At 51.4% G+C, this 25349-nt stretch overlaps 1 protein-coding gene and 1 long non-coding RNA gene across 5 annotated transcripts; one reads left to right on the forward strand and one right to left on the reverse strand.

Annotated features, from left to right (window-relative positions):
• Positions 1 to 856: 856 nt before the first annotated feature.
• mtss1la (MTSS I-BAR domain containing 2a) lies at positions 857 to 22965 on the forward strand. Of its 2 annotated transcripts, XM_086208111.1 has the most exons (15): positions 857 to 1457; positions 4244 to 4305; positions 4389 to 4462; positions 15632 to 15716; positions 15916 to 16007; positions 16105 to 16179; positions 18004 to 18161; positions 18243 to 18350; positions 19400 to 19497; positions 20231 to 20363; positions 20804 to 20878; positions 21054 to 21209; positions 21542 to 21712; positions 21891 to 22056; positions 22131 to 22965. In XM_086208111.1, the coding sequence occupies exons 1-15, from the start codon at positions 1389 to 1391 to the stop codon at positions 22934 to 22936; spliced, it is 2328 nt and encodes a 775-aa protein (XP_086064237.1). In that variant the 5' UTR covers positions 857 to 1388; the 3' UTR covers positions 22937 to 22965. The 2 variants fall into 2 exon arrangements, with proteins under 2 accessions (XP_086064237.1, XP_086064238.1); XM_086208112.1 differs by lacking the exon at positions 21054 to 21209 and having other exon boundaries at positions 858 to 1457; positions 22131 to 22964.
• LOC147258180 (uncharacterized) lies at positions 14413 to 19399 on the reverse strand. 3 transcript variants are annotated; one of them, XR_015116913.1, is made up of 5 exons: positions 19073 to 19399; positions 16708 to 16779; positions 16057 to 16157; positions 15529 to 15955; positions 14413 to 14505 (listed from the first exon to the last, which is right to left on the reverse strand). It is a non-coding gene; the product is annotated as an uncharacterized LOC147258180 (long non-coding RNA). The 3 variants fall into 3 exon arrangements; XR_015116911.1 differs by having other exon boundaries at positions 14423 to 15955; XR_015116912.1 differs by lacking the exon at positions 16708 to 16779 and having other exon boundaries at positions 14423 to 15955.
• Positions 22966 to 25349: the final 2384 nt, after the last annotated feature.

Consider the following 25349-nt stretch of genomic DNA (forward strand, 5'->3'; position numbering starts at 1 on the left):
CAGACCTGGACCAGACCCGGTGAAGACTAAGCCCCTAAAACCACAAACTTTCACTTTCATTATTTGCTGTCTGTCGGTTTAGAGGCACCAGATTTGTTGCGGTGAGCTTTAGAGGAGCTGGAGGGGATAATCTTCCATTTATGTTGATTTCCAATTCCTCGTTTTTATGCTAAGCTAACCGATGTCAGAGGTCACCGTGCCTTCACGTCCGTCAGGCTCCTGGACTGGAACACTCCGATCTTTTTGATCCAATCTGCACCCTTTGTCAACTTTTCTGAGGTCAGAAGTGTCGACGCCTCCGCTGGGCTGCCCCACGCCGTCGTTGATTGAGTGATTTCAGTTTGCAACAGGAGTGAAACATCAGCAACCTGCTGCGACCTACACGCGCCCTGATGAAGGTGAGGGAGAGGGAGAGCTGACAGAGAGGAAGTGCTGCTGTCAATGCGCTGTCCTATTGGTCAAGAACAAGGAAGTGGTGCATTCTCAGGAAAGAGGAGAGAGAACAGCAGGAGATGAAGGGAGGGAGAAAATGTAATGAAGAAAAATAAAGAGAAAAAGTGGCTACCTCATCTAACCTTTGCTCTCTCTCTCTCTCTCTCTCTCTCACACACACACACACGCACAATGGCGTGCTCCACGCTGCCAGTCTTCTGGTGCCTCTGAACGAGCCCAGCTGCTGGGTGAACCTGCAGCCATCAAACGGCGCACATTTTCTCTGGAAACAATGAAGATCCGCAAACCAGCGACGACGCGCACGAGGAGGAAATCCTGCTCCGCGTCTCGCTCCGCCGTCCAATGAGAGGACGGGGCTTCACTTTTGTTTGCACGGGGAGAGGAGGAGGCGGGGGTGTTCCTGAGTCCCCTCCTCCTCCTCGCCCTCTGTTTGTGACGGGGGGCGGGGTCTTGACCAGCCCCCTTCCCCATTCCCAAGGATTCGTGTTACCAGAGTCTCCAGCAGCACCGAGACATCTGCTGCTCCGCCAACAACGGAGCGCGTCCCCGCGTCTCGACCTGCGAGCGATCCCGTCTCCCCCGCACCCCCCCCCTCTACTCCCTCTAAAACTGAGTGCGCTCCGTTATCTGACTGATCATGACGACCCTCCGTGCTGCTTCCCTCCGGCTGTGACTCGTCTGTGCGCCGTCGGTGCTGTTCGCGGCGGAGCTGAGCGGCGCAGCCCCCGGGTGCCCCCCCGGTGCATCGAGCTGCACATTTCCTTTTTGTCTGAGCTCTCCGGCCGAGGCTCCTCTTCATCCTCCCCGCCGTAGACGACGTCGAAGGGCGGATGAGGACGGGGAGCCCCTCCGTGTGAGGTGTGTGAGGAGGCTCCGTCCGCTTCTTCCCGCTCCGCTCGCCGTCTACTCTCCCTCCGTCGGGCGCGCGTGAGAGCATGGAGTCGGTGGAGAAGGAGTGCGGAGCGCTGGGCGGATTATTCCAGGCCATCGTGAACGACATGAAGGTAACAGCGGACCGGGACGTGACTCGACCTCTGTGGTTACACGCCAGACATAATTTTACTGCCTTTGTCTCAGTTAGGGGGGGATCCCCCCACCCCCCCCCAGGATGAAACATGTTTCTCTTTGTGTTTTTGCGTCCTGTGCAGCGGGTCAGTCGCTCCATGTCCCGGCAGCAGAGCGGATCGCGGATCTTTGTTGTGCTGCCAGTAACATTCGAGTCGTTAGAGACTAACAATTTAATAAGTGCAGAGCGGGGGGGGGGGGGGGGGGGGGTGACCTCAAACAACTGTTCATCCTCTACATGAAATGTCAGGGATGCTGACCCCCCCCCCCCCACACACACACACACACACAGACACTCAGACCCGGAGCAGCTCTGTGTGTCCTGGTGTTTGGATCTTAGAGGACTTCCTCTGGTTGAGAATGTGTTGTACGTGTGTGTGTGTGTGTGTGTGTTGGGGGAGGGTCTGAGTCAAAGAAGTTGTTCAGGACAACAGATGGAAAGTGTGAATGTGTTCTCCAGGCTCTGCAGGCCGGTGCACTGCTGCCACCGAGGGCTGATGGAGGCCAGTCAGGCCCCTGCAGCACCTCTGACCCACGGGTCGGTATCGATCCCTCTCCTGCAGGGCCTCAGTGCCTTGGAGGTTCTATTTTTGGACCTTAGTTTTCAGCCATTGTAAATGAGCCCTCAGCGACTGGCAGCTTGGTTTGTACGTTTCCTTTTGTGTTGACTCGTTGCAGGCTGAGAAAGAGAGACGGGGCTCTTGGAAACGGGCAGTCAGTGTGTTGAAAAGCAGCACAGATGAATGAGGCTGAAGCCCTTAGTCAGCACAGTGTCCATGTCCACTGTCTGAGACAGACATCTGACCTCATTCCTGCTGCCTGGCTGGGCGACGCAAGCCTGTCAGACCAGCTTTACCCCCTGGGAGCAGCGCAGCTTTCCTGTGCTAATCTCGATTGTGTACATACGAGTGAATACTGTTGCTGTGCTGCGTTGCTCCACGAGACCGAACAGCTGAACAGTCTTGATACCAGCGGCACCTGTTGGTTATATAACAGCTACGTGAAAGCGAGGAGGAGGTGTTAGAAGATGACCCGCGTGGTGATTCAGCCGGATTAGATCAGCGGTGGATGTGGGCAGCAGGAAGAGGAGACGTCTGCCAGCTGTGCCTCCAGGGATGACAGCTTTGACCTCACCCTCCACTGCTTCACCCTCCCTCCTCATGTCCCCTGGAGATGATGGGTGGGGATGAAAAGGGAATGGGTGCCCCCCCAGCTCCTCCCCCTTTTCCCACTGCCTCACCCTTCTTCGTCAGCTGTCTTGGCAGCACATCCGTCCTCTCCCGGGGAGTCATGGGCCACACAAGCTAATTAGACACCTGTTGGAGTCAAGTGCAGACGGCGAGGCTGGGCGCTGCATGGCAAACGCCTCTGTTGGGGATCAAAGATCCTAAATCACTTTAGAGGGCAGAGGCTCTACCTAACAGAGGACCACAAAGTGTGCACATGTGGGGGGGGGGGGGTTGCCAGATTTGAGGAGGGTGAACAAGGAGTGATGAGGAGCCAGACTGCATCCAGAGCCTGCCTATATTTAGTCAGGATGTGTGGCCTCCTTTGGCTTCTCTCCATCAACGAGCACAAAGAGGTTATGCCCTTCCTCTCCCTTTGCTGAGGTTCAAGCGCTTCCTCTAATGGGGTGTAGCCTTCACCGTGTTTTATGTTTGGTTACTGCTCTTAAAGCTGAAGGCAGCGCGGGATCATCCTGGCGTAAATCTAATCCAGACTTTTCCAGGACCAGTCGGACGACCAGAGTCGTGCACGTAAACAGTCCGTATGAGGGACCCGCAGACTCGGTGGCTGCAGCTCAGGCGTCACCAGAGGGAAGAAGTTGTTCTGCAGATTGGGGACTTAACACTCAGCACATTGTTATAAAAAGTAGATTTCTTTTAAAAAAATTTAGATTTTGGACTTTTAAAATGCATGTAAACATGTTCGACTGGCTCAAGTGAAGTATTAACAACCCGGGGTATGGATGGCAGGAGTTTTTCCGTCATGTTTGTGCTTCATTCGGCTCCTAAACCAGGAGTTTCTGACTCAGACTCGACGTCGCGGCTGCCTCGGCTCCAGGAGCGCTCCCTTTCTGTTTAACGGTCTCGCACCTTGAGAATTTGCGGGCCTTTTCAAAGACAAGCCAGGTCAAACAGGTCCAACACACCACTTTGGGGTAGAAAAATTGGACTGCTGTTGTTGTTTTCCCGGTAGACAAGAACCAATCAGGAATCGATGCATTGACTGAGGTACGCCCACCTCTGGAGTCACGTGGTGACGTGTCCCCCCCATAGCTGGCTGCAGTTACATAGTCGTCTGGTTCACCCTTCACTTCAAACAACGCAGGTTAGCCGGTGTCAGGCGGCGTCACCACTGACTGGTGGTCTTCGGTTCGGTCCCGTCCAGGCATGCGATGACATCGCCTGACATCTAGAACGGTTCTGGGATGATTGAAGCGTTTATAAGCCTGAGTTCTTCAATTTCCAACTGCGTTGTTCACACGTCTCCGGCGTACTCCAGGCTAACGTGTCTCCATTGGTTTAAAAAGCCCAGGTTTAGTGGGACTTCAACAACAAATCAACCTTTTTGTCATATCCCATAAACAAACAGAAGTTCTTGAGTTACTGCGACAGTATTTGTACTGCGAGTTATCGTGTGTGACGTTGTCGCAGCCTGTGTGTGTGTTTGAGGAGTTGCCTCCGTCCTCTTACATGCCCTTCATGGTCTCCTCTCTTATCAGAGCTCGTACCCGGTTTGGGAAGACTTCAGTGCCAAGGCCACCAAACTGCACTCTCAACTCAGGTGAGGCTCCAGTGGACGGTCGGCTTTAATGCTTGAGTCCTTGCTTGGACGTGTGCAGTGAACCTGTCGTGATACATTTTCAGGACGACCATTCTGGCAGCAGCGGCCTTTTTGGATGCCTTTCAGAAGGTGGCGGACGTGGCTACCAACTCCAGAGGTAAGGTGGTGGTGGTGGTGAGGTGGGGGCGGGGGGAGTCCAATTAGCTGGAGACCACTCACTGTGGAATTCCTGGAAAACAAACTGATTTGTTGTCCCTCTCCTGCTGCACATGAAACCCATTTAGCTTGTGGAGGTGTAACAAGTCTGACTCTGAGTCCCGATGAATGAATAGAAGCTTTATTCCCTCTTCGCACAGCACCGCACCTGGAGTTCGTACGGAGCCTGGAACGAAGGACATGTTCAGTTCATCATAATTCAAAGTGAGCCAGTTTTGCCAGCAAATGTGGGTCTGCAGAGACAACTGAGTGATTAAATCCCACCTAAAAGTAAATGACTTGAACTCAGTTTAAGACCACACAGCTTGGAGACGCAGCTGTGGCAGGACCACTGGAGTCGGGGAGACTGGGGCAGCTCAGGGAAGTGAAAATCTGAGCTTATTGTTTCTTTGGTCTTAATGAGGTCTGCTGATCTGCTTTGTCACCCAGCTAGCTGCAGCAGACAGGCCGCTGATTAACACAGATTTTCTCTCTGAAGTGAATCGTCGAGAGCAGCATGCGGGTCAAAAACCCTGCGAACGCTGATGACTTTGATGAGCATGCAAAGGCTCCTGGTACATTCACAGATGGATTCATGCACTGAGAAACACACACACACACACACAGGCCAAGAGTGGCAGCTGGTGCCGGGCCACCTGACCTTGCCAGTCACATGCCAACATGCTTTAAACCGTGTGTATCAGAGCCCCCTACCGCCCACTGACTGCAGGGGGAAGAGGCTCTCCTTCACACCAGTTACACACACATCAGGTTCCCTTGAATGACTGCTAATGTCAGCGTGCACATGTTTTCTGCAAGATGAAGCAAGTCAGACTGAGTCGTGCTGCTTGCAGCTGGCATCCTGATGAGCAGAGCAGAGGTAGAGCTTCAAAGAAAGCCTGTCTGCAACCCAAGCCGAGAAAACATCACAATGACAGAGCGCTGAGAGCGAAGGGCGATCAGAGTTTTACAGCTGTAGATGCATAAAATCCCTGTAAGTGTGTCACTCAAACGCCCACTCACGCCGCTGCTTCTCTCCCAGGGATATTAACTTTAGGATTAATACCCTTGTTCTTAAGCTACAGCGATGCAGGGAACCAGATGAGAGACTCTGGATGTGTTTGTAACGGGTCGGATGTGGTCTCAGGTGGGTGTCTGGTGTCCAGGACCACTGGAAACAGCTCCAACTTCTACTTCCTGTCTTCGCTGCCCCAGCCTCCAGAGTGATCAGTGTGAAGGCAGCGTTTATCTATTAATCTGTGAAAATGAAAGTAGGGGCTGAACTCTGGAGAAAAAGTGCTCCAAGTCTGATGTCATTACTTGAGGCTCTGGGAATTTGCTCTTTGGTGTTTGTCCTTTTTTTTTACCGGTTAGACTGAAAATTGGAAACTTTCATAAATGGTGACAGCATGACTTTGATTCGTATCCACTGCCAACCATGCATGGATTATCCAGGAGGCCAACCAATCACGACGGCTGTCTTATCTTCAAATTGAAAAGCTGCTGATGGAGACCACTGGCCCACTTGGCCTGCTGTTGAATCTTCTGGCTGGTCTTGGTTGGGTGTCCAGCACCGTAATAGAATGTTCTAGTAGGAATTATGTGTGGATTTAAAGTCAAGTTAGTGTCCCAGAATAAGCAGCCTCTTCGCTCTTAGTTGGATTCTATTTGAACTCCTGTCAACAATCATTCCAGGGGATGTAGAAGAAAACTGGCGTGAAGCTCCTGACATGAGCGCCGTCTCCCTCCCCTTCGTCCTCTGGCAGTTGTGTTCGTCGATATTTTCTGGCGCTGGCTGCGTGTGGACAGGGATAACCTTTGAACCTGGAGCTGCAGACTCCATGGGATTGTTTAGGAAACATAACCAAGGAATATTTGGCGCAACAATGAACTGCTGGCATGTATGAAGGGAAGTGGACGCCACCTGCTGGCTCGTGAGCTGACGTTTGGAGCCTCTAGTTTGGTACTGTGGCTGTTGCTGCCTCTTGGTTTTCGGTGGCTGAAGTGAGCGTACATTGCCTCACTGGCTGGCCGCATCCCTGAGCGTACGCCACTATGTCATCCACTCTAGTCTCATCAGGGTCACACGTCAAGCCAGACTTTGACATGACTTTTGACCACCAGCGTGCTCGTGCTTAAGACGGTCAGGGCGGACCAACCAGCACCCTTACCCTGCGTGGAGTGACAGCACTCAGCCACAGAAGCACCACCTGACACAGCTGACTATTCGATGTCATCGACCGCCACAGTCACGCTGAGCACTTCTGTTGCCATGACAGTGAGTGCTCCCTGATGACGGGGTGCGCTGGTCTGACCCTGGCACAGCTCCCAGCTCAAGTCATAGATTATCATCACGTTTCAGACCAGGAGGCTTCATCTTTTTCCTTTCCCGTCACAGCGATGACGATGGCCGTCACCGCTGTGACACCAGTTCTCCCTTGGGGGAGGAGCTGCAGCTCCTGGCACATTGGAGCCTTCACTGCCTGCTGCTCCTAGATCCTTGAATCACCTTTGACATGCCCACCCTGTCACCCCCTTTTTTACCCGCTCACACACTGTACACATTTACTTGCAGAGGAAAGTCGCGTTTCCCTCGCCCAGGGCGTCTTGATAGACTCAGCACTCCAGGGAGAGCAGATGATGTATGAACGAGGATTTTATGATTTCCTGTTAAGCGTGTTGTTCTTTACAAGGGGGCAGCTCTTCCAACTAGGAATAACAGTTTTACACAGTCCCCTCCGTGCGTGTCTGTGTGCTGTCCCACCGCCTGCTCACTGCTTCCTCTCGCCTGTTTAGTCCATTTATAGTTTATGGTCACGCTTGTGGCGTCGCGGCTGTGCTTTATGAAGAGGCCAGAGGCTGCCAGGCTTCTGCCACTGGGTTGGACAGTCGTGTTTCCCTAAGCTGTTGTGTGTCACGTTGACAGATCGATGTCTAAGCTCTGTCACCGTGGACCCACATCTGGCAGCTGGGTTCTGCAAAGGTCTGTCAGCTACAAAGTCGATGAATATTTGGAGAATTTGTACTTTTAAGGGGAAAATGTTTGAAGTTTCACCACCATCATTCCTGGGACTGGTGTTGTGTGGGTGTCTGGACCACTGGTGTCCCTTCTGTTAAACTGGTGAGTCCCAGACATTGGTGTTTTGTTGTTGTGAGGCTGAGCGACATGTGTCTGTGGAGGGTGGATGGATTTCCATTTTTGAACTTTGCTGAATTTGATAGGTCAAACGGCTGGTCGTCCAAAGCTGACGGCCCCTCAGAGTACGGGGATTCGTGCTCCACATTTTTGAGAGTTAGGGGAGCCTAGTAGGGAGGGGCAGGGGGTGCAGTTTGGTTAGGGTGGGGGTTGTGGTTTCAGTGGGATTTCCACAGCTTCGGGTATCCAGGCTAGGCAGAGGCGTTCAGCTAATCCTCTTAGCCCCACTCTGTAACACACAGACACAGACTGCCCTCTCCTGCCTTCCCCATCAGCCGCCCCCCTGCTCTGGAAAATTCTCACTCTGGGATCAACGACCAGACTGAGATGTTGGTGTTCATGTCACTGCATCTGTGCACCAGAACCAGCGGAGGGGACATACCGGCACAAACAGAATGTTCTGGTGGGTTGCTGGGAGCCCACACTTGCTCCTTTCCTCTGTTCTCACTCACAGACTCTGTTCAGTGGAGGTATGCTAGTAGATCAGTGTGTCAGCGAAGCAGTAATCTGCTTCTTCTCTGGCATGGCAGATGGGACGGATATCCCTACCCGCCATCTGGACAACCTGGCATGGACGTGATGCAGCCGTGGCCTAGTGCAAAGCGAGATCAGGGGATTACTGTTCTCTGCACTATCCCAGCAGCAGCTATTTTTACGGACATGTCAAATAATGAGAGTGTGTCCATGTGACCAGCGCTCACATCCATCAAGCCTGGCATGTCGTGTTCAAGCATGACACTGTTGTAGAGCAGGTGGGATGAGCTAGCTGCTGCATCTGTAGCCGGCTTTGCTCGAGAATATTCAGAGATTCTGAGACCTCCAGCTATGAGGTCATGTTACATCATCCTCAAGTATCTCCGCGTCCTCTTTGCCTCACTAACAGGCGTCACAAAATAATGTTCCAGATATTATAACGACTTGAAGTAAAAAGAAAGGACCGGAGCAGGGTGAGGAAGAGACAAAAGGGGCCACGATAACGAGAGAGAAAAGCAGTCGTTTAGCTCCTCCTGAGGGCAAATGCCAGACTAAGAAGACGAACATGAGACGCGAGGAGAACACTGTGTTCAGCTATATCTGTACAACTGGGAGAGGGAGTGAAAACGCACACGAGAGAGACTGAGAGAGGAGTGCAGGGGAGGACATTAGGAGAGGGGGAAGGAATGCATGCATAGTTTCAATCATCTGAGGACGGTTGGAAGCAGTTGGAGAAATTCGACGAGTGTTCCCTTGTAGAACTGTACAGCCGCGACGCTTCTACCATCTCCAGTCCACCGCTGGATTTGGAGAAACTCACAACTGGCAGTGGACAATTGGGAAGAAAAATGAGGGAAAATATAAACAATATTTACAAAAAAAGAGTGCATTTTTTCCAGTAATTTGGTATAAAATCTAAAAACCTGCAAAAGAAAATGACATATTCCTGCTTTGTATTCAGCATGGATGACAAACGCTTCCACGGTAACAAGGGAGACGTCAGCCGTCCCAGTGGAGGTGCTGGGGTCGGAATCAGGAGGAGCAATAATGGAGTGAACACAAGCGGGCGGATGAGACTCGTTTGGTGGTCATTCTTTTTAGAGTTTACAAAAACACACGTTTGTAGGGCGATGACTGGCTGTCCTGTTTGCAATGCGCTTCCATGCTGGTTTGCATTTCATTCATTTAAATGAAACTATTGATGTTCTATTAAATGCTTTCCTTGCTATTGATTAAGTATCCATTGCTGATCAGGCCTAATGACCTTTGCAATTCTCAAAGTAGTTTTGAGTAGTCATCACCTCTCCTGGGGCAGCACACCGAGGACAAGCCCAGGAGAGTGAGGCGTGGCGCTAGGACACCCCCCCCCTAACAAAAGACCCCGCAGGTGGAGGTTGGCTGCTGCGCTCCGGCTCCTGTGCTGCTGTCACCTTTGTTTGTAGGATTGTTTGCAAATGAGCACCGAGGCGGGAACACTGGCCGAGTCACAGAGCGAGCAGACAGCGGCGTCAGAGCCAGCTGAGTTGTAAAGCAGGACAACTTGAGTCATGGGATTAAACCAGTTCTCGGGCTGGGATCCATTAGGTCCTGCCGTCGGTCTCCTTCCTCTGTGCCTGAACACGTTATGAGAGGGGTTCTTCCTCGCTAGATGTCTCCGGTCGAGCTGACGACAATCCCGTGCGGCTTTCCTGCTTGTTGCATTTGTTGCACAACTTTCTCCCGTCTCTGTTTTTCATCTCCAGTGAGAACATCTGGACGAGGGGCGGGATTTATTTTTAGCAGCATTTGTGCTCCTGAACAGGAGGCTCCTCCAACACTACATATCACATCCTCCATGTTCTCCTCCTCCTCGTCCTTCAGTCTCGTCATAATGTGATCCAGAACATGCTTGCACCACAACACTGAAGTCTGCCTGCGTCCCAGGGTGTTTCTGGTCCAGAGGTAAAAACATGCAGTGTGTTCTCTCTGGCCAGACAACAATGGGATGAGTGTGTGTGTGACGCTGTTGGTGTTGTGGGGCTAAAACAATAGATCTGGAGGCCGTTTCCTCTGCCTCTCATTAGATCTGCTGCTGCTAAGCAGAGGTCTGCCACATGTGAGGAAGTGACACACAGGCTTTGAATGCTGTTTGGGTTTCTACTGCACACACACACACACACACGCGCGCTCATGCACATTCCATTGATGCTGGAAAGATCTGATGATGAATTGACAGTTTAGCCAATAACCAAAACGGCAGTTATTTATTGCTTCCTTGGGCTTGTGTTGAATATCTGTGGCTTTCTGAACCACCAACAAAGGCTCAAGTTATGATTTCCAGTTATTGCTCCATTCCAACGTTCAGTTCTGACATAATTCCAAGAAGCTGCTGCTCTTCATGCACGAGTATTCACAAAATAGTCTGCTCACCATCATAGCCTTTACATCCATGTCAGTGTTGGTCTCAGGGGGGACTGTTGGTCCGGTTCTGACCCAGAACTTCTTACCGGCTCAGAAGCTTGGACGTGCACCAATGCTGATATCAAAACCCAGGCTGAAGAATACTCAACACGACTGAAAACTAGGGCAAAAATACTGTAACTACACAAAGTACACATAGTATACCAGTAGCAAGAAGGTCAGGAAAAGTTTGAAAGGTTTTTGTTGGCGCTTGTGAAGATTCAGGACTCATTTAAAGGCTTTTTCCGTAATGGAGGGAGGAGCTTGTGTGTTGTAGCTTGGAGAACATGAAGACATGGTGGTTGGGTGCGGCGTAACAGCGGTTAGGAGGTGATGGATGTGATTCATCAGTGACCGACCAGCAGCCCACATGACCTGACATGTGACTTGATTCTAAACCTGGCTGTAAGTGATGAGGTCCTAGCCATGTGCCCTGGGGAGCTTCCTGGATCCCTGATCATAACAACTAACTTCTGTAGCACTACGCTACTCTGAGGCTTAACCTGAAATTTTGGGACTATACTTTGTGTTTTGTGATGAAAATTGAAAACAGGGACACAATAAGTGACCACAACCTCGTAACACCACATGGCGCCTCCCTGGTGGTGGCGCGCTCCATGTACGGTTGGGAACTGCTCATCAGTCCTGCTGCTCTCAGAAACCAGATATTCATGTCATTCATGGAGAGAACCAATCAGGAGTCACGGTATACAAGTGTAGGCTCTAATTTGTAATAGTGGAGACTGGGTTGGCCTCGCTTACAAAATAAATGCACCCCAGTCGATAATTTTCATGTATTTGAAGCAAATAAATTATTGATCTCACAGTTAAGTCGAACTGGAATCATCTCTGTGTGAACGGCACCTCCGGGAGCTTTCACACAGACTCCTAAGACATCTGAGCTGCTTCTGTTTGGATCAGAGATTCCGTGGCCTTCGTTGCCGTCCCTGCCCGGCACCAGCAATTAATGCGTCTTCAGTCTCTCCCGTGCAGCGCTCCGCTCTCGCTGTTTCATCCCTCCGTCAGACGCCGACGCTCTCGAAGCAGCAGACGCGAGGGATCCCGCCTCCTCGCCTCTCTACGATGCGGACTGATTCCACTGGGCTTCAGGACTGCAGCTGCTCTTTGAAGCAAATGATTGATACGATTTTTTGTGTGTGTTGTAGAATTCATAGAAAAACACGACCAGTGAATTCTGACACAGTCGAAGGAACTGCTCCACTTTTTGCTTTGTTTGGAGGTAAACACACGTGATGGTGGAGCTGATGACATTAATTAGTGTGCCATGATTATTTTAGTGCTTTTCAAGTCGGTAACACAACGTGCTGACACATCCGTGCCGCAGCTGTCAGTCATTTTCAGGCTCTGGTGTGTGTAGCTCAGTCCTGGCGCTGCCTGCTGCACCTGCAGACGCCCGCTTACACTTCCTCTGCCCTCTGGCCAGTCGACCCTCGACATTGTGTACCCTGGTTCTTCCTCCCCTCTCCTCCCTTCTCATCCTGCTGCTCTTTTCATCCATCAGTAGCCTCCGCTGTGTCTCTGCCAGTTCACATTCTGTAGCACTTTAATAGGCTGGGAGGGGGTAAAGACAGGGGGCTTAACTGTCTGTGCCAGCCGCAGTCGGCTGCGCGGCCAAGGTGCCAATGTGAGGAATAGCTGTTGTCTCACGGATGATGGAATTTCCTGAGCTCAGCGGCGGCTGTATAAGAGCTTAGTGGGAAAAAAAGGCACTTCATATTCTTGGAAGTGTGGCCATGAGGATGTTCTGTGCTCTGCTCTGTTCAGCCCACGTAAACAGGCTGCGTTGACGCAGGAGGCAGCCAGCGCTCATGTAGCTCGTTGCATGTGATTGTCACTCCGTCGCAGTAGTGCAAATGAAAGCAGCAGCAGACTTTAGATGCTAAAATAGATAGTCCAGCTAAGCCCCCATGTTGAAGACATCATGGAACAGGCCTGCGGCGGTGCAGCCCCCGGCTCCCGGCTGGAGAGCCCCCTATAAAGAAGGCCTATTAGAAGGCTCCTCTTTCCCAGAGGAATTAGGGGCGGTAATCAGAACCAGAGCTGGGGATGGAACCACTCACTGAGCGCTTAGACCGCACCGCGGTCCTGGATACTGGAGCCTTCCTACCCGAGCACAGCGGGGAGGGGGGCTCGACCTCCCCGCCAACCATCCGGCGTGTTCCTCCTCCAAGTACAGAGCAGATCTGGTGGCAATTTATGCTCAGCGTATATATATTTTGGAATAGACGCCATCAGAGTCAGCCACATGCACCGCAGTGCTGTTATAATGATTGGTTGCATAACATCTCTCTTCCAGTCTGGTTTGTGTTCGGCAATTCATGCACGTGTGGGTGTCTGCTATGAGCTTGGCCCCCCCAGGGGTCCAGGCAGAATGATAACTTTCCCAGCAGTAACAAATTAAGACAGAAAAGATTCCAGGGTGGATTTTGCAGAACTCTTGGTCTCTGGAGTCTCCAGCGTGTCGGTGGCACATGCCTGTTTGCATGCAGGGGGCTGGGGGAGGGATTCACTGTGTCCCTGTCCATCTGGTGGGGGCCAGAGGCCGGCGGAGCTGGTGGACAAGGCCAGGAAGCCTCTGGACCTCCCCAGGATGTAGCTGTCAGCTAATCATCCTCTGGGAGGAGAAAGCAGGGGACGGGATGACAGAGGAAGGGAGGAAAGGCAGGAGAGGAAGGGTGAAGCAGGTGTGGTTGGGACTGGGGGGTGGGGGGACTGTGGCCTGCTGACGGTGACATCGGGTCTGTTAAAGATATAAAGGAGCCCATATCACTCACTCCCTCCCTCCATGTCTCCTTCAGCCCCCCCCCCCCCCCGCATGCTCCCCCTGCAAGAGCTGATTCACAGCTGTGGAGGCCTGCTGTCATGTTTGTTGGAGGAGGAAGGCCGAACGGCGAGATGTGAAACCGGCGTGCGCATGTGCCGCCCGTGTGAGGAGAGCTGATGTACGACAGCAGTCCTTTCAAGATGGACACCTCCTGTGCTTGTAATAGCAAGGCCAAAGAGCACATGGCTCCACATGGCAACTCAGTCACTTCCTGCTCCAACTCTAATAGCCCCCCCCACGTATTAGAAAGACAGCCCTCTCTTCCTCTCCTAGCTTGTAAACCCTGTGGGCCAGAGTTCAGATCTGTTTATAAGTTTTGACCTAAAGTCTGAAGTTGACATGACGTGGGGGGGGGGGGGGGGTTATTGTGTGAAAGATCTCAGTGGCGCTCCAGTCACTCTCTGGTTTTCTGATGTGTTATATTAGTTGGTGGTTCTGCCTGATTTTGCTTTGGAGGTTAGAGCCAGTGTGTGTGTGTGTGTGTGTGTGTGTGTGTGTGTGTGTGTGTGTTTGTGTGTGTTTGTGTTTGTGTCAGCCCTGCATGAATGGTGTTTAGGAAACAGAGAGAACAGGAAAGTCAGAGCAGCCAGGGAAGAATAGAGGGATATCCCCTTACAGGGTTCCCTCCTTTTTCCTCCAGGATTGAGGGTGTGAGAAGAGAGTAATGGTGGAGGGCTAATAGAGTACGCCACCTGTCCACACACACACACACACACACACACACACACACGAACATCTGTACAGGGACGTGTGCAATCCACATTTGTGAACACACTTGTGTCCAGTCTGATGCCCTCTCTATTTCTGTGTGTGTGTGTGTGTGTGTGTGTGTGTTTGTGAGACCCTCAGATTAGCCCTATGTGGCCCAGATTACAACAGGATCAGTGCTGCCTCATATTCCACTGGCCTGTGAGGCCTCAGTGAGACACTGGGCCAGCCTGCGTTTTACAGCTTAAGACCCCATTTAATTACACTTCAGCAGAGAGGACAAGTACAGTAATAAACTCTCATGAGCTGGTATTCACACTGCAGTTCCGATCACGCACGCCATCTGAAATGTAAAGAAGGGAAAAATGCACTGTGGTTCAGAGAGTCAAGTTGTCAGGAGCTGTCATGTTTGCTTTCCCCAAGCAAATGTGACATTTCCAGGCTGTGGCGTTGTAACCAGGACGGGTCCCCCTGGTGGCTGCAGCAGGAAGTGACAGCTCAACTCACAGGAGGGAATTATTACACTTTAAAATGCAAAGACAACAAGACACACTCGTAGCTGAAAGCATATACTTGCTTCTATACGCGCAGCTGCTGTGGCCATGAGGGTTTTTATACATCAACGCCTCCTCATCACAACTGAAGAATTCTGCTTTGTTAGATTTGGCTCAGTTTAAAGTGTTTGTGGATCGCTGAGCATGCGATAAAGAAGGGGATCATGCTGCATCGTGACATTGACAGTATTTTTTTGGAAAGTTAAAGTGTTGTTAGCCTTCAGTCTCCATTAGCTTCAAGCTAACTAAAGATGGCTCTTTCTGCATTCTGGAGTCCATGAGAAGTAACAGTCAGTAACTCACTTCAAACAGAGGAGACGTCCCCGCGAGTCATCGTCCCTCTGCTGATTCTCTTGATGCCTTTTTGTTTTAACTTAAAATGTTGACAAAGCAAAGCGGAGCAGTGGGGCTTCAGCATGCAGACTGAGTGGGATTAAACGCTCCCCCCTGATCTTTGAATGAACGTGGGGGAGGGGCTTGACGCTGCTCCGCCTCGTCGGCTGAACCGCTGTGTCTGTTCATTTTATCAAAATTGCAGCAAGGCCTGCAGTCACATCCAAGTCTGAGGAGGTGCGATATTTACTAAATGCATGCATGCTGGCGCCTTTCTTCCAAGGAGCTGGTGATGAACCTCCTGCATGCACAAGTCACTAATAACGTCATGCTAGGCTTGAAGAAAAAGATACACAACAATAGACAGTCGTGGCAAAAAGAAGAATTCTGTCGATAATTTAGAAACCCCCAAAATGTCTCTAATCGTGTGTTGAGGGGGGCCCTGTCTTGCTAGCGGGGCCACGCGCCCGCTGGCTCACCTGTCGTCTTTCATTCTTTCTCCCAAGCCAGGTGACAAATCTGTGATTTCATCCAACCAGGCTGTTTCATCATAGCTTCCTTGTTTGTTCCTGTCTCCCCCAGGGGCCACCAGGGACATCGGCTCGGCTCTGACCAGGATGTGTATGCGCCACCGCAGCATCGAGGCAAAACTGCGCCACTTCACCAAGTCAGTTTCACCTGTGTGTTGTTTTTGCTCCTGGCTGCAGGTCTCTCTCTGTTCGCTCCCTCAGAGGGTTGGTGTGTAGCTGGCGCTGGTCTCATCTCCGCCCACCTCCCTCTCAGCTTCTCTGAGGGTTTTTTACTCGCTGTGGAATGAAGCAGTTTGTATTGTCCTTGAGTGTCTGACTCTACTGTCGCCGCTGTAGTGCTCTTATGGAAGGCCTGGTGACGCCACTCCAGGACAGGCTAGAGGAGTGGAAGAAGACGGCTAATCAGCTGGACAAGGACCACGCCAAAGGTGAGCGACCGCAGTCGCTGTTAGGAGAGAAGAATACATGAATACCTACAGAATTTATTGATTCAATAGATGGTATTTTCTGGCTCACTCTCTACAGAATACAAGAGGTCTCGTCAGGAAATCAAAAGGAAGTCGTTAGACACCATAAAGCTGCAGAAAAAAGCAAGAAAAGGTGAGGGAAACAGGAGGAAGGAGTGCTGCTGAGCAGAGCTGCTGTGTAGACGTGAGGGATGCTGCCAGTCAGCTGGCTGGACGAGGACGAGGACGAGCCAAATGACGCCATCTAGTGTTAGAAACAGACATTACAAGCACTTGGCACAATTTCAGAGGATCTTCTTTCCAGACTGCTCTCATTAGCACCTACTGCTGATAACAATTACACTCCTATTTTCTCACAAAGGCGAGTCAAACATGCGGCGTTCCCTAGTTTGATCCTGCTAACCCTGCCTGTCTCTCTCTGTCTCCTCCCCCTGCCTGTTCCTGCTCCTCCGTTATTTCTCTCTGGCTCACGTCCCGGCCGTAGAGCTGCTAGGTACGTCTGCTGAGCTTCGTCCTACCATCGCTTTCATTTTCACTTCACACTGCCCGTCACAACGCCAGTGAAATCCTTGTTCCTGCTTAACTTCAGTCAGTGCTCTCAAGGCACAAACCCTGACGGTAACAGGAATGTTTAATAAATGGCACCAAGTGCTTCCTTTACCCAAGAAGGTCTTCATCTCTGTAGCTGACATTTGGCTCCATCATGACGGTTCGTTCATGGTCGTACGAAGACCTAAACACAAGTGTTGGTGAGCTGTAAACTTGATACTTTTCTACCGTTACAAGATAAACCAACTGTCTGGGTGAGAGAGTAAAGAAGACATTAGAGAGAGACTCAGTGAGACCATGTGACCCCGCGCCTGCAGGCGATGGCGAGCTGGGCGTGGTCTCCCGTAGAGATGCACCGTGATATCGGCACCTCATCAGCTTCTGGACACTTGAGCGTTGATGTCAGTGTGAGTGTCAGCGTCTGAGGAGTCAAACTGGGCCCACACGCTGACATCTTCATCCATAAATCATCAGGTGAATGTCTGGTTGATAGATTTCCACAAACGTTTTGGGAATAAAAATGTTACTCAGGGATTTTGTCGTATGCAAAAGACATGAATATGATGTAAACTTATCTTCATAAAGAAAATGTTGACATATGTCAATATTGGCTTTTCAGATTTTGGCCAAATATGCAACATCATGCATACATAATAATAGAAAAACCTGATATTTGCCATGTGTGTCCGACAGCTGAGGAGTTGACTTGAGTTGGGACCTGCTTTTCTTTTTACGAGTGGCTGCAGGTACTCGTGATCGCGGCAGTGCTCAAGCTTCGCTGGCGTTCTTATGTGAACCAGCACTGAATGAGCCGGCATATGAACACGGGCACATTTACTGATCAGCCGCTTCAGATGAATAGCGCAGTACGTCTGTTCACGTGCAGGAAGCTGAACACAGTATCTGGGTGTGTATCGCCTGCTCGCGCTGCTGCCTGACACAAACCCCTCAAACCAGAAGTCCCTCCTCGCATTTTCACGTTCTGAGGCACTCGCCTTGAGAGCTCTGCTGCAGAGAGAACGGGAGAACTGGCCGCGTGTGTGTGTCCTTCTAGAGAACGATGCGCCCTGCTGCTCATCTTCATCGCATGGCTTTCCCTCGCTCATTCGTCGTAGTGCCACCACAGAACACCCTCTCTTTCCTCATGAAGTCCATGTCAGGGTCTCCAAGTTACCACCAGCTGCTCGCCATCAGCTCATTACCCAACATGCTTCACTGTCCTCTCGTCCACATGCACATGAACCATCCATGTTTGTCAGTGCATCAACCTCCAGGCCCATAATCACCTCTCCCTTTTTACTCCCCCCTTCTTTGCTACACTGTTTACATTTCTCCCTCGTTCATGATTATCACCCATCCCAACCTCTACCCTCCCTCCCCCTCTTCTGCCCCCCCCCCCCCAACCCAGGCCGGGGGAACCTGCGCCCCCAGCTGGACAGCGCCATGCAGGATGTCAGCGACCTGTACCTGCTGATGGAGGAGACGGAGAAGCAGGCGGTGCGCAGAGCCCTCCTGGAAGAGAGAGGGCGCTATTGTGCGTTCATCAACCTGCTGCAGCCTGTGGTGGTGAGGAGTGCTCGTGCCTCAGCGGTCCGTCATTCATTGGTGGAAGATAAAAAGTTGAGAGACTTTTTGCTTCCCTGCCAGAATGTGGAGATCGCCATGCTGGGAGAGATCACGCACCTGCAGGCCATCGTTGACGACTTGACCGTTCTGACTGAGGACCCCCACAAACTCCCACCAGCCAGCGAGCAGGTAACGACACCTGCGAAGGCAGCGGGATACGTGTGGCTGTTTATACTCGTTTAATAGCCACAGATCCGACAAACAGACCAAAGTCATCGATCCACTTGATCGCATTTACAGCTTCAACAACTAATCAATTATTTCAATCTATTTTGATAAAGAATAATCGCCTCTGTCTGACGCGTCACTGCCTTTTTGTCTTTTATGAGAGAAAAACAGTTGCGGGGAGAATAGAAGCAATTAGAACACATCTTTCAGTTCTGGGAAATTAATTTTTCACCTTTTCTTAACATTTTATGCATCTTTCAACTTGAATAAAGTGTGTCAGAGTAATTGATGATGAAAATAATCGGCAGACCGCTGTGTAGTCAGTGTGGCTCATCCACCGCAGCACAGAACTCCCTGGTCCTCCGGAAGCCGGCAGAGGTGCGAGGAAACCTCAGTGCATCGGCACGAGCAGTTCTACTCGTGCTGGAACTGCGGTCGCAACACGGCAGGAATCTGACTGCGGTAAAACTTCAAAGTCATTCAAGATCATTTTCTCACGGCCACATTTCTTTCTGCAGCACATTTCTTTGAGAGGAAGGAGTGATGATCCAATAGAAAGAGTTTTACAGTGATTGAGTAACAAACTACTAGAGAGCAGAGACCCCCGCCAAGGTGCTCCTGGCCCCGCGGGTCTGGGGTCCAGGCTGCCTGTAACAGCAGCGGGAAAAAATGAACGTAAATACCTGGATCCTGTTGTAGCAGACCTCCTCACGTCGTAACGACTGGAGGAACCCTGAGCTGGTGTGGAACTGATTCTCTGCACTGAGTTCCGTGTGGTGGGTTCTCAGTGAGCACGGCGAGGAGGACGGAGCTCAAATGCTCACTGACTCCAAACACTTGAGTGTTTGTGTCCCTGGGAGCCTGAGAGGAGGCAACAGGGCCAAGAACACTCAACCCACGTGAACATCCATGTTCCTGAGTTCACGTTATTGTGGGGAAACTCGTCGTCTCACCAAAGACAGCGCTGCTCACGTCTGTCGCCCCTCTGCCGTGTGGCTCTGTTGCTACAGGTGATCAGGGACCTGAAAGGCTCAGACTACACCTGGTCCTACCAGACTCCTCCCTCCTCCCCCAGCAGCGCCGGCTCCAGGAAGAGCAGCATGTGCAGGTACACCAAACCCAGCATGACCCTTAAAGCCAAGGTTTTACCCTCAACCTACTCGAGGGGGTTGTAGAGTTTACCAGCTAAGACGGCGCTAAGTTGAGTTGAACGTGTCATCACCCGGTTGTGGTAGTTGTACTAGTTACCAGCAGTTTACTTGTCGTGTTTTCTGGTTTCATGTAGAAGCAACTCACGCAGTCATGACTGCAGGTACGCCTCGCCGCCGAGGTTATGGTGGGTCAGGAGCAGCCGGAGGGTCAGCATGAGATACCCAAAGTCAACACATGGTGGCGCCTCATTATTACTCCTACAAGATGATTTCATCTGAATTAACCACATTAAATCTGGCGGTTTGCCATGACTAAGGAGGAAGAGGATAAATGATAGCTTCAGATATATTCCAGAGGGAAGCGCTGGGGGGGGGGGGGGTGTTGGTAAGTAGTTGCACGTTATAAAACGCGTGGGTGAGAGAAGCACAGCTGAGCGAGAATCACAGACGAGACAAGAAGCATAAAGACAGACATTAATGAGAGCAAGCTATCAAAGAGGAGCATTTTTAATGCTCTTTGAGCCTCTTAAATGGGAACAATGGCGCCATTTTCTTGTAACACTGCCGACAGGCGGAGCTCTCTTTTTTTTTCACTGAGCCTTGAAACGAGTTCATGTCAGAAGCAGAGAGTGAAGCTCTTACTCTCCAGATCTGGGCCTCACGTGCAGTGATGGAGTTGTGCCGTCTCAGTCTCCTCCAGATGCCGTCGGCGGGAGCCCATCGACTCAGCAGCGTCTCCTCCCATGACTCAGGCTTCGTGTCCCAGGACGCCAACACCCACTCCAAGCCGCCATCGCCCATGCCCTCTGACATCACCAGCCAGGTAGCAGCCGTGACTGTCCTGTCAGTTCAGCATTTGTCTTTTTCAAGCTTCCATATGCGAGCAATCCACTTTTTTCATGGTTGCTAACCAGACAGAGCTTCTCGTTTTTGTATCTGCTGCTGCAATACGGCTTATTGGTTGCGAATCCCATCATCCCCCTGGACTGATAAAGTTGTTCCCACCCTGGAGGGTTGGGAGAGATTGCAGTGAGCAGAAGAAGCCCTGCAGCACACCAGCACGCCGGCTGATGCAACGCTCTTTCCTGAATAAATGATCTTACAAGTTACTTTATTTTCCGTCTATAGTGAGGTCTCAGAAAATACCACTCTCTTCCTAAAGCTCATCAGCTCTCATCCTCCCATACCTCCTCCCCCCTCCTCCCTCTCTATCTCTCCGTCCTCATCCCCTTCACTGTTTTCCTCGCATCTTCCCTTTCCCAGAAATCAACAAGCTCAGCCTCCTCTGAGGCTTCCGAAACCTGCCAGTCCGTCAGCGAGTGCAACTCTCCCACAGCGGTTAGTACTGCATGCATCTCTCCCATCTCCCCACTTAACTGGACACACACACACACACACACACACACACACACATTGTTGTTATCTGGAGCTCAAAGACGCACGTGGGCTCTTGGGGAGCTGACGTGGACGCCGCCAGGAGCGCTCTGACTCACACTTGTCTGTCGTCCTGCAGTTTGGCTCATGCTCATCCTTCGGCACCTTCCGCCCTGCTTTCTCTCACACTGGCACCATCAGGCCTCTCTCTGTCATACTTCCTGCGTCCCCCACATTTAACCACTCCCCCGGATCCAACACCCCCTCACCCACATCAAAGGTTCCTAGCTGGAAGGTTTGTTTTCATTTGCGATTTTGTAACTTTTGATTTTTCTCTGTTTATAACTGTGTTGCTTCTTTTTGCTTCTTATGTTGCACATCACTTAGTGTAGAGATTAACCCCACAATCACCGCGCTGTTGCTCCTCAAGCTCGGCGTGTCCCTCTCAGAGCTGTGGGACACTTAGACGCTCCACCATGTAACAACACTGCCGTAGCCTAGTGTAGCCTGCTCAAATCAACCTCAGCTGCTAACCAGTTCATGAGCCAAATCAGTAGCTCCCGCGTTCCAAGAGAAGACTGCAGGATCCACTGGAAACCAGAGTCAATGACGTGTGTGCTCCTGCAGGACTGGGCCAAAACAAGCCCATGTGAGCCATCACTGGCTAGCACTCAGCGGAGGAGGGAGTCTGTGGAGAGGATGAGAGAACTGGAGGCTCCGCACAGTCCACAGGGTTTCTCCGGTGCTCCAGAAGATACACAGCGCGCTAGAATTGGCCCTGCAAGCCTCGCAGCCAAGGTAAGGACGCCCAGAGGAAGAGCGATCTAGGAGTTAGCGATTGTAGCGTAGCATTCGTAAAGGAGTGTTAAACTTCATGCCTTGTGTGCGCGCGTGCGCGCGTGCGTGCGTGCGTGCGTGTGTGTGTGTGTGCGTGTGTGTGTGCGTGCGTGCGTGCGTGTGTGTGTGTGTGCTTCAGCATGGCGAGCCTCTCTCTCCAGCTGCCAGTACTCTGGCGATGGTTCTGACCAGAGGCCTGAGTATGGAGCAGCAGAAGAGCAGCAGAGACTCTCTTCAGTATTCAAGCGGCTACAGCACCCAGACCAACACCCCGTCCTGCTCCGAGGACACCATCCCCTCCCAAGGTACCGCCCACATCCTCAACCAAGGTTCTGCAGTCAGCTCTGGATGGGTGCTCAGCATGTGTCATCTCCTCTAGGTTCTGATTACGAGTGCTACTCTCTGAACGGTGATGCTGACACTGACGCGCAGTCAGAGTTTGACAAGTCCTCCACCATCCCGCGCCACAGCAACATCGCTCAGAGCTACCGCCGCATGATCCAAACCAAGAGGCCTGCCAGCACTGCAGGCCTGCCTGCAGGTAAGACGCCGCAGGGGACTCCAAACGGTGCCGGGGGTAGCAGCTCAGGAGTGATCACCTCGGGAACAGCCACCATTCGCCGCACGCCATCCTCCAAAACCGGAGTGAGACGCACACCCTCCACATCTGGCCCCATTCCCATTAGGCCACCCATTGTGCCAGTGAAAACCCCCACAGTGCCAGACTCTCCAGGGTTCGCCAGCCCATCACAGCATCGCGTGGGCAGCGAGGAGTTTCTGTACGGTGATGAATCATCAGCCAGTGACTACATGAGGGCTTCTCCAAAGCGGATGAGCCTTCCAGACACAGCTTGGGGTGGTGGAGGAGCAGGCGTGGACAGGACTGTTTATGCCCAGCAGGGTCCCGGCATGGCTGCCCACGGCGCCGAGGAAGACCCTCTGCTAGCTGCCAACCGCCACAGCCTGGTGGAGAAGATAGGAGAGCTGGCAGCCAGTGCCCATGCCCTCGGCGAGGGTCAGTTTCCCTTCCCCAGCTCCCTGGCAGGGGATCCGACTCAGTGTGTGCCCCAGGAGCTGTCCTCCACACCCCAGGAGGGCGTGGATATGCTGGTGTCTATACGCCGTGGGGTAAAGCTCCGCAAGGCAGTGACTGATGACAGGTCAGCTCCCAGAATCCTGCGGTAGCTGAAGGAGGAGGGGGGTGGGGTGGGGTGGGGGGTCTGTGGCGCCATTACTTACAAACTGAAGCTTTGTAGAGAAATGCAGCAGCACTCGTGTTCACACAGGAACTACAGCACAAGAGGATGGAAGCGGTGAATGAAGGCCTGTCGACGGAGCGATGACGGACAGTGTCGAGTCATTTCATGTCGTGTATGTATTGCGTACGTTCAAAGTAATCCATATTTGATTTATGTCTTCTTTTTATTTCTGTCTGTGAGCTTTGTGGCTGTGCATCTCTTCTCCCTGTGCAACCAGTCGTTCCAGCCCAGTTTGTCCGCCGTAGGGGTCCAACGCTGTTTTTTTCTTCCTTTCTTGCCCTTATGGTTACTACGATATTGTACATTTGCCAGTGAAGCAGCCACCTGCCAGTGGAGCGTGATGGCGCGTGCTCTGTGAGCCTCTGTGTGTTGTTTCTCATCATTACTGTACAAGTACTGTATTACTGTTTTTGTTTCTGAAGCTGACAGCAGCTGGATAAGTCATGTAAAACAGGCGCAATATAGCAGAGTCCTTATTGCTGCACTGTACTCTCAGTATATTCTGCAATTAAACAGGCTTTTTACTGTTACTGTCTTGATTGTCTGTCAACAAAGGCCCTGAGAGATAAATACTACACTTATTACACAAAAATATACCTCCAGTTCACTGTTGCACTTTTTTGAAAGGACTTTTGTTGACACTGGAGATTTCTGATATTTTCATGCAGTTAAAAGTTCTGGATAGACCAGAAGAAGAATCTGATCTGGTCTGTGCTGCAGCTTTATCTGAAATTCAGTTTGAACCTTTTGTCTGATTATTCGCTTCTGTAAGTTTATGCAGATTTCACCAGGTTCTATAGGGTTTACAAAGCTGCAGTCCTCCAAGTGGACAGGTGAGGGCGCCAGAGATCCTCCACGGACTCAGCTCAAAGTGGCGCCTAAAGATCGTGGAGGACGTTTGGAGCCGGGAGGTTGCAGCAGAGAAGCTCTGGTGCTTGGCTTGATGGTGCGTGGTTTTAAACAGGGAACAGCAGGTCAGAATGTGTGTGGCTTCTCTGGAATTGGAGTTCGTTAACCCAGCAAAAACAACAAGCCTGCCTGCAGGCGCGAACATTTACAGTGTCCCTGGGAATGAAGAACCAGGATAAAAACAAACAATCCAGCCGGAGAAAATATCGGTGTTATTTGTGTTTTAGCCACCAGTGTAGTTCTGCACGCTGCAGGTTTGTAATCCACCTCCTTCAAGTTGAAGTGCACTGGCGGAGCTCAGTTTTTACAATGGTTTACGAGCATGAGGCTCATTCAGATCTCGGTCCGTTAAGAACAGCGCACCAATGTGAAGTTGATAACGATGAAGTTATAAATAGAAGGGTAAGAGACGGGTTAAGTGTGTTTTCAGAGCGAGGGGATCTATTTTGATCGCTCCAACACTGACTCATCGCGAGCAACGCTCATTGGAGGGAACAGAAGCTCTCAAGGCCCAAAGGGACCAGATAACGATGATCAGCTGAGGGGAGGGTCTTTGGTGTGTCAATCATAGGAGATGCTGCTGGACGACCACTCCGCTCAGCTGTGGAGGTCTTCGGTATATTTAGGTTCTCCCCAGCGTGGTTCTCCTCACCACGTCAGCCTCACAAACAGCACGTTTGAATTCCCGCTCCAGCCGAGAAATAGAAACCCGCCTGACGACTGCGACTTGCAGGGTTGATCAGCCGAGAGGAACATTTGTTGCGCTTTTATTGTGCATCTGGAGCGATGTTCTCACTCTCAACTCCATCTCAGGCAGAGAAGAATCCGAAACCCCGTGTCGTCACCCAGGACTCGGGTTCATCTTCTTCGATTCTCGTGCTCCTTTTGATGAGCTGATGAATCTTTTAAGGCGGCGTTTGTTAAAACGGGTCTGTTCAGGTTCATGATCCTGTCTTAGCGAGCCACTCCTGGAACATCTGTATACCAGCCCTGCCTCGTCGTGATGGGGCCCTGATGTTGGGCTTCTTCCCGGGGAGCAGGAATGCATTCATCATGAATTTCTTCTAGATGTTTGCCTTCGAAGTGTCCAAGTTTTGTGAGATGCACTTCTTGTTGAGATGCACGACTTGGACGGCCTCGGCCTCCAAACCAGGATATTCAGCTCGATCGGGATCGGGGTCCTGGTGTGTCCAGCACTAACCCTCCTCATCCTCTCTAAGTCGGCCATCGTTAGCAGCAGCAGCCGCTCTGTTTTGTTGACACGCGTCAGGGTGGAGCGTTTGAGGTGCTGCTTCAGATCCCTGCGCCAGGTCAGGAAAGTAGTTCTGGGGGTGTATCTGACTCTAAATTAAAATAAGAATCTATGACCGTTTTCTCACAGGTAACAAACACAAGCCTCATTTTTTCCATGTAGACAAAGGCCGAGTGAC

Source organism: Aulostomus chinensis, chromosome 7 (genome assembly GCF_037954235.1).
Source record: "Aulostomus chinensis isolate RoL2024-O1b breed Wild chromosome 7, RoL_Achi_v1.0, whole genome shotgun sequence".
Taxonomy (NCBI): domain Eukaryota; kingdom Metazoa; phylum Chordata; class Actinopteri; order Syngnathiformes; family Aulostomidae; genus Aulostomus; species Aulostomus chinensis.

Excerpts from the sequence above, each read along its gene's own strand:
- mtss1la (XM_086208111.1), top strand. The coding sequence starts at position 1,389 with ATGGAGTCGGTGGAGAAGGAGTGCGGAGCGCTGGGCGGATTATTCCAG. Across the intron at positions 21,713-21,890 it reads CTGCAAGCCTCGCAGCCAAG|CATGGCGAGCCTCTCTCTCC; the intron begins GTAAGGACGCCC and ends TGTGTGCTTCAG. Across the intron at positions 22,057-22,130 it reads GGACACCATCCCCTCCCAAG|GTTCTGATTACGAGTGCTAC; the intron begins GTACCGCCCACA and ends CATCTCCTCTAG.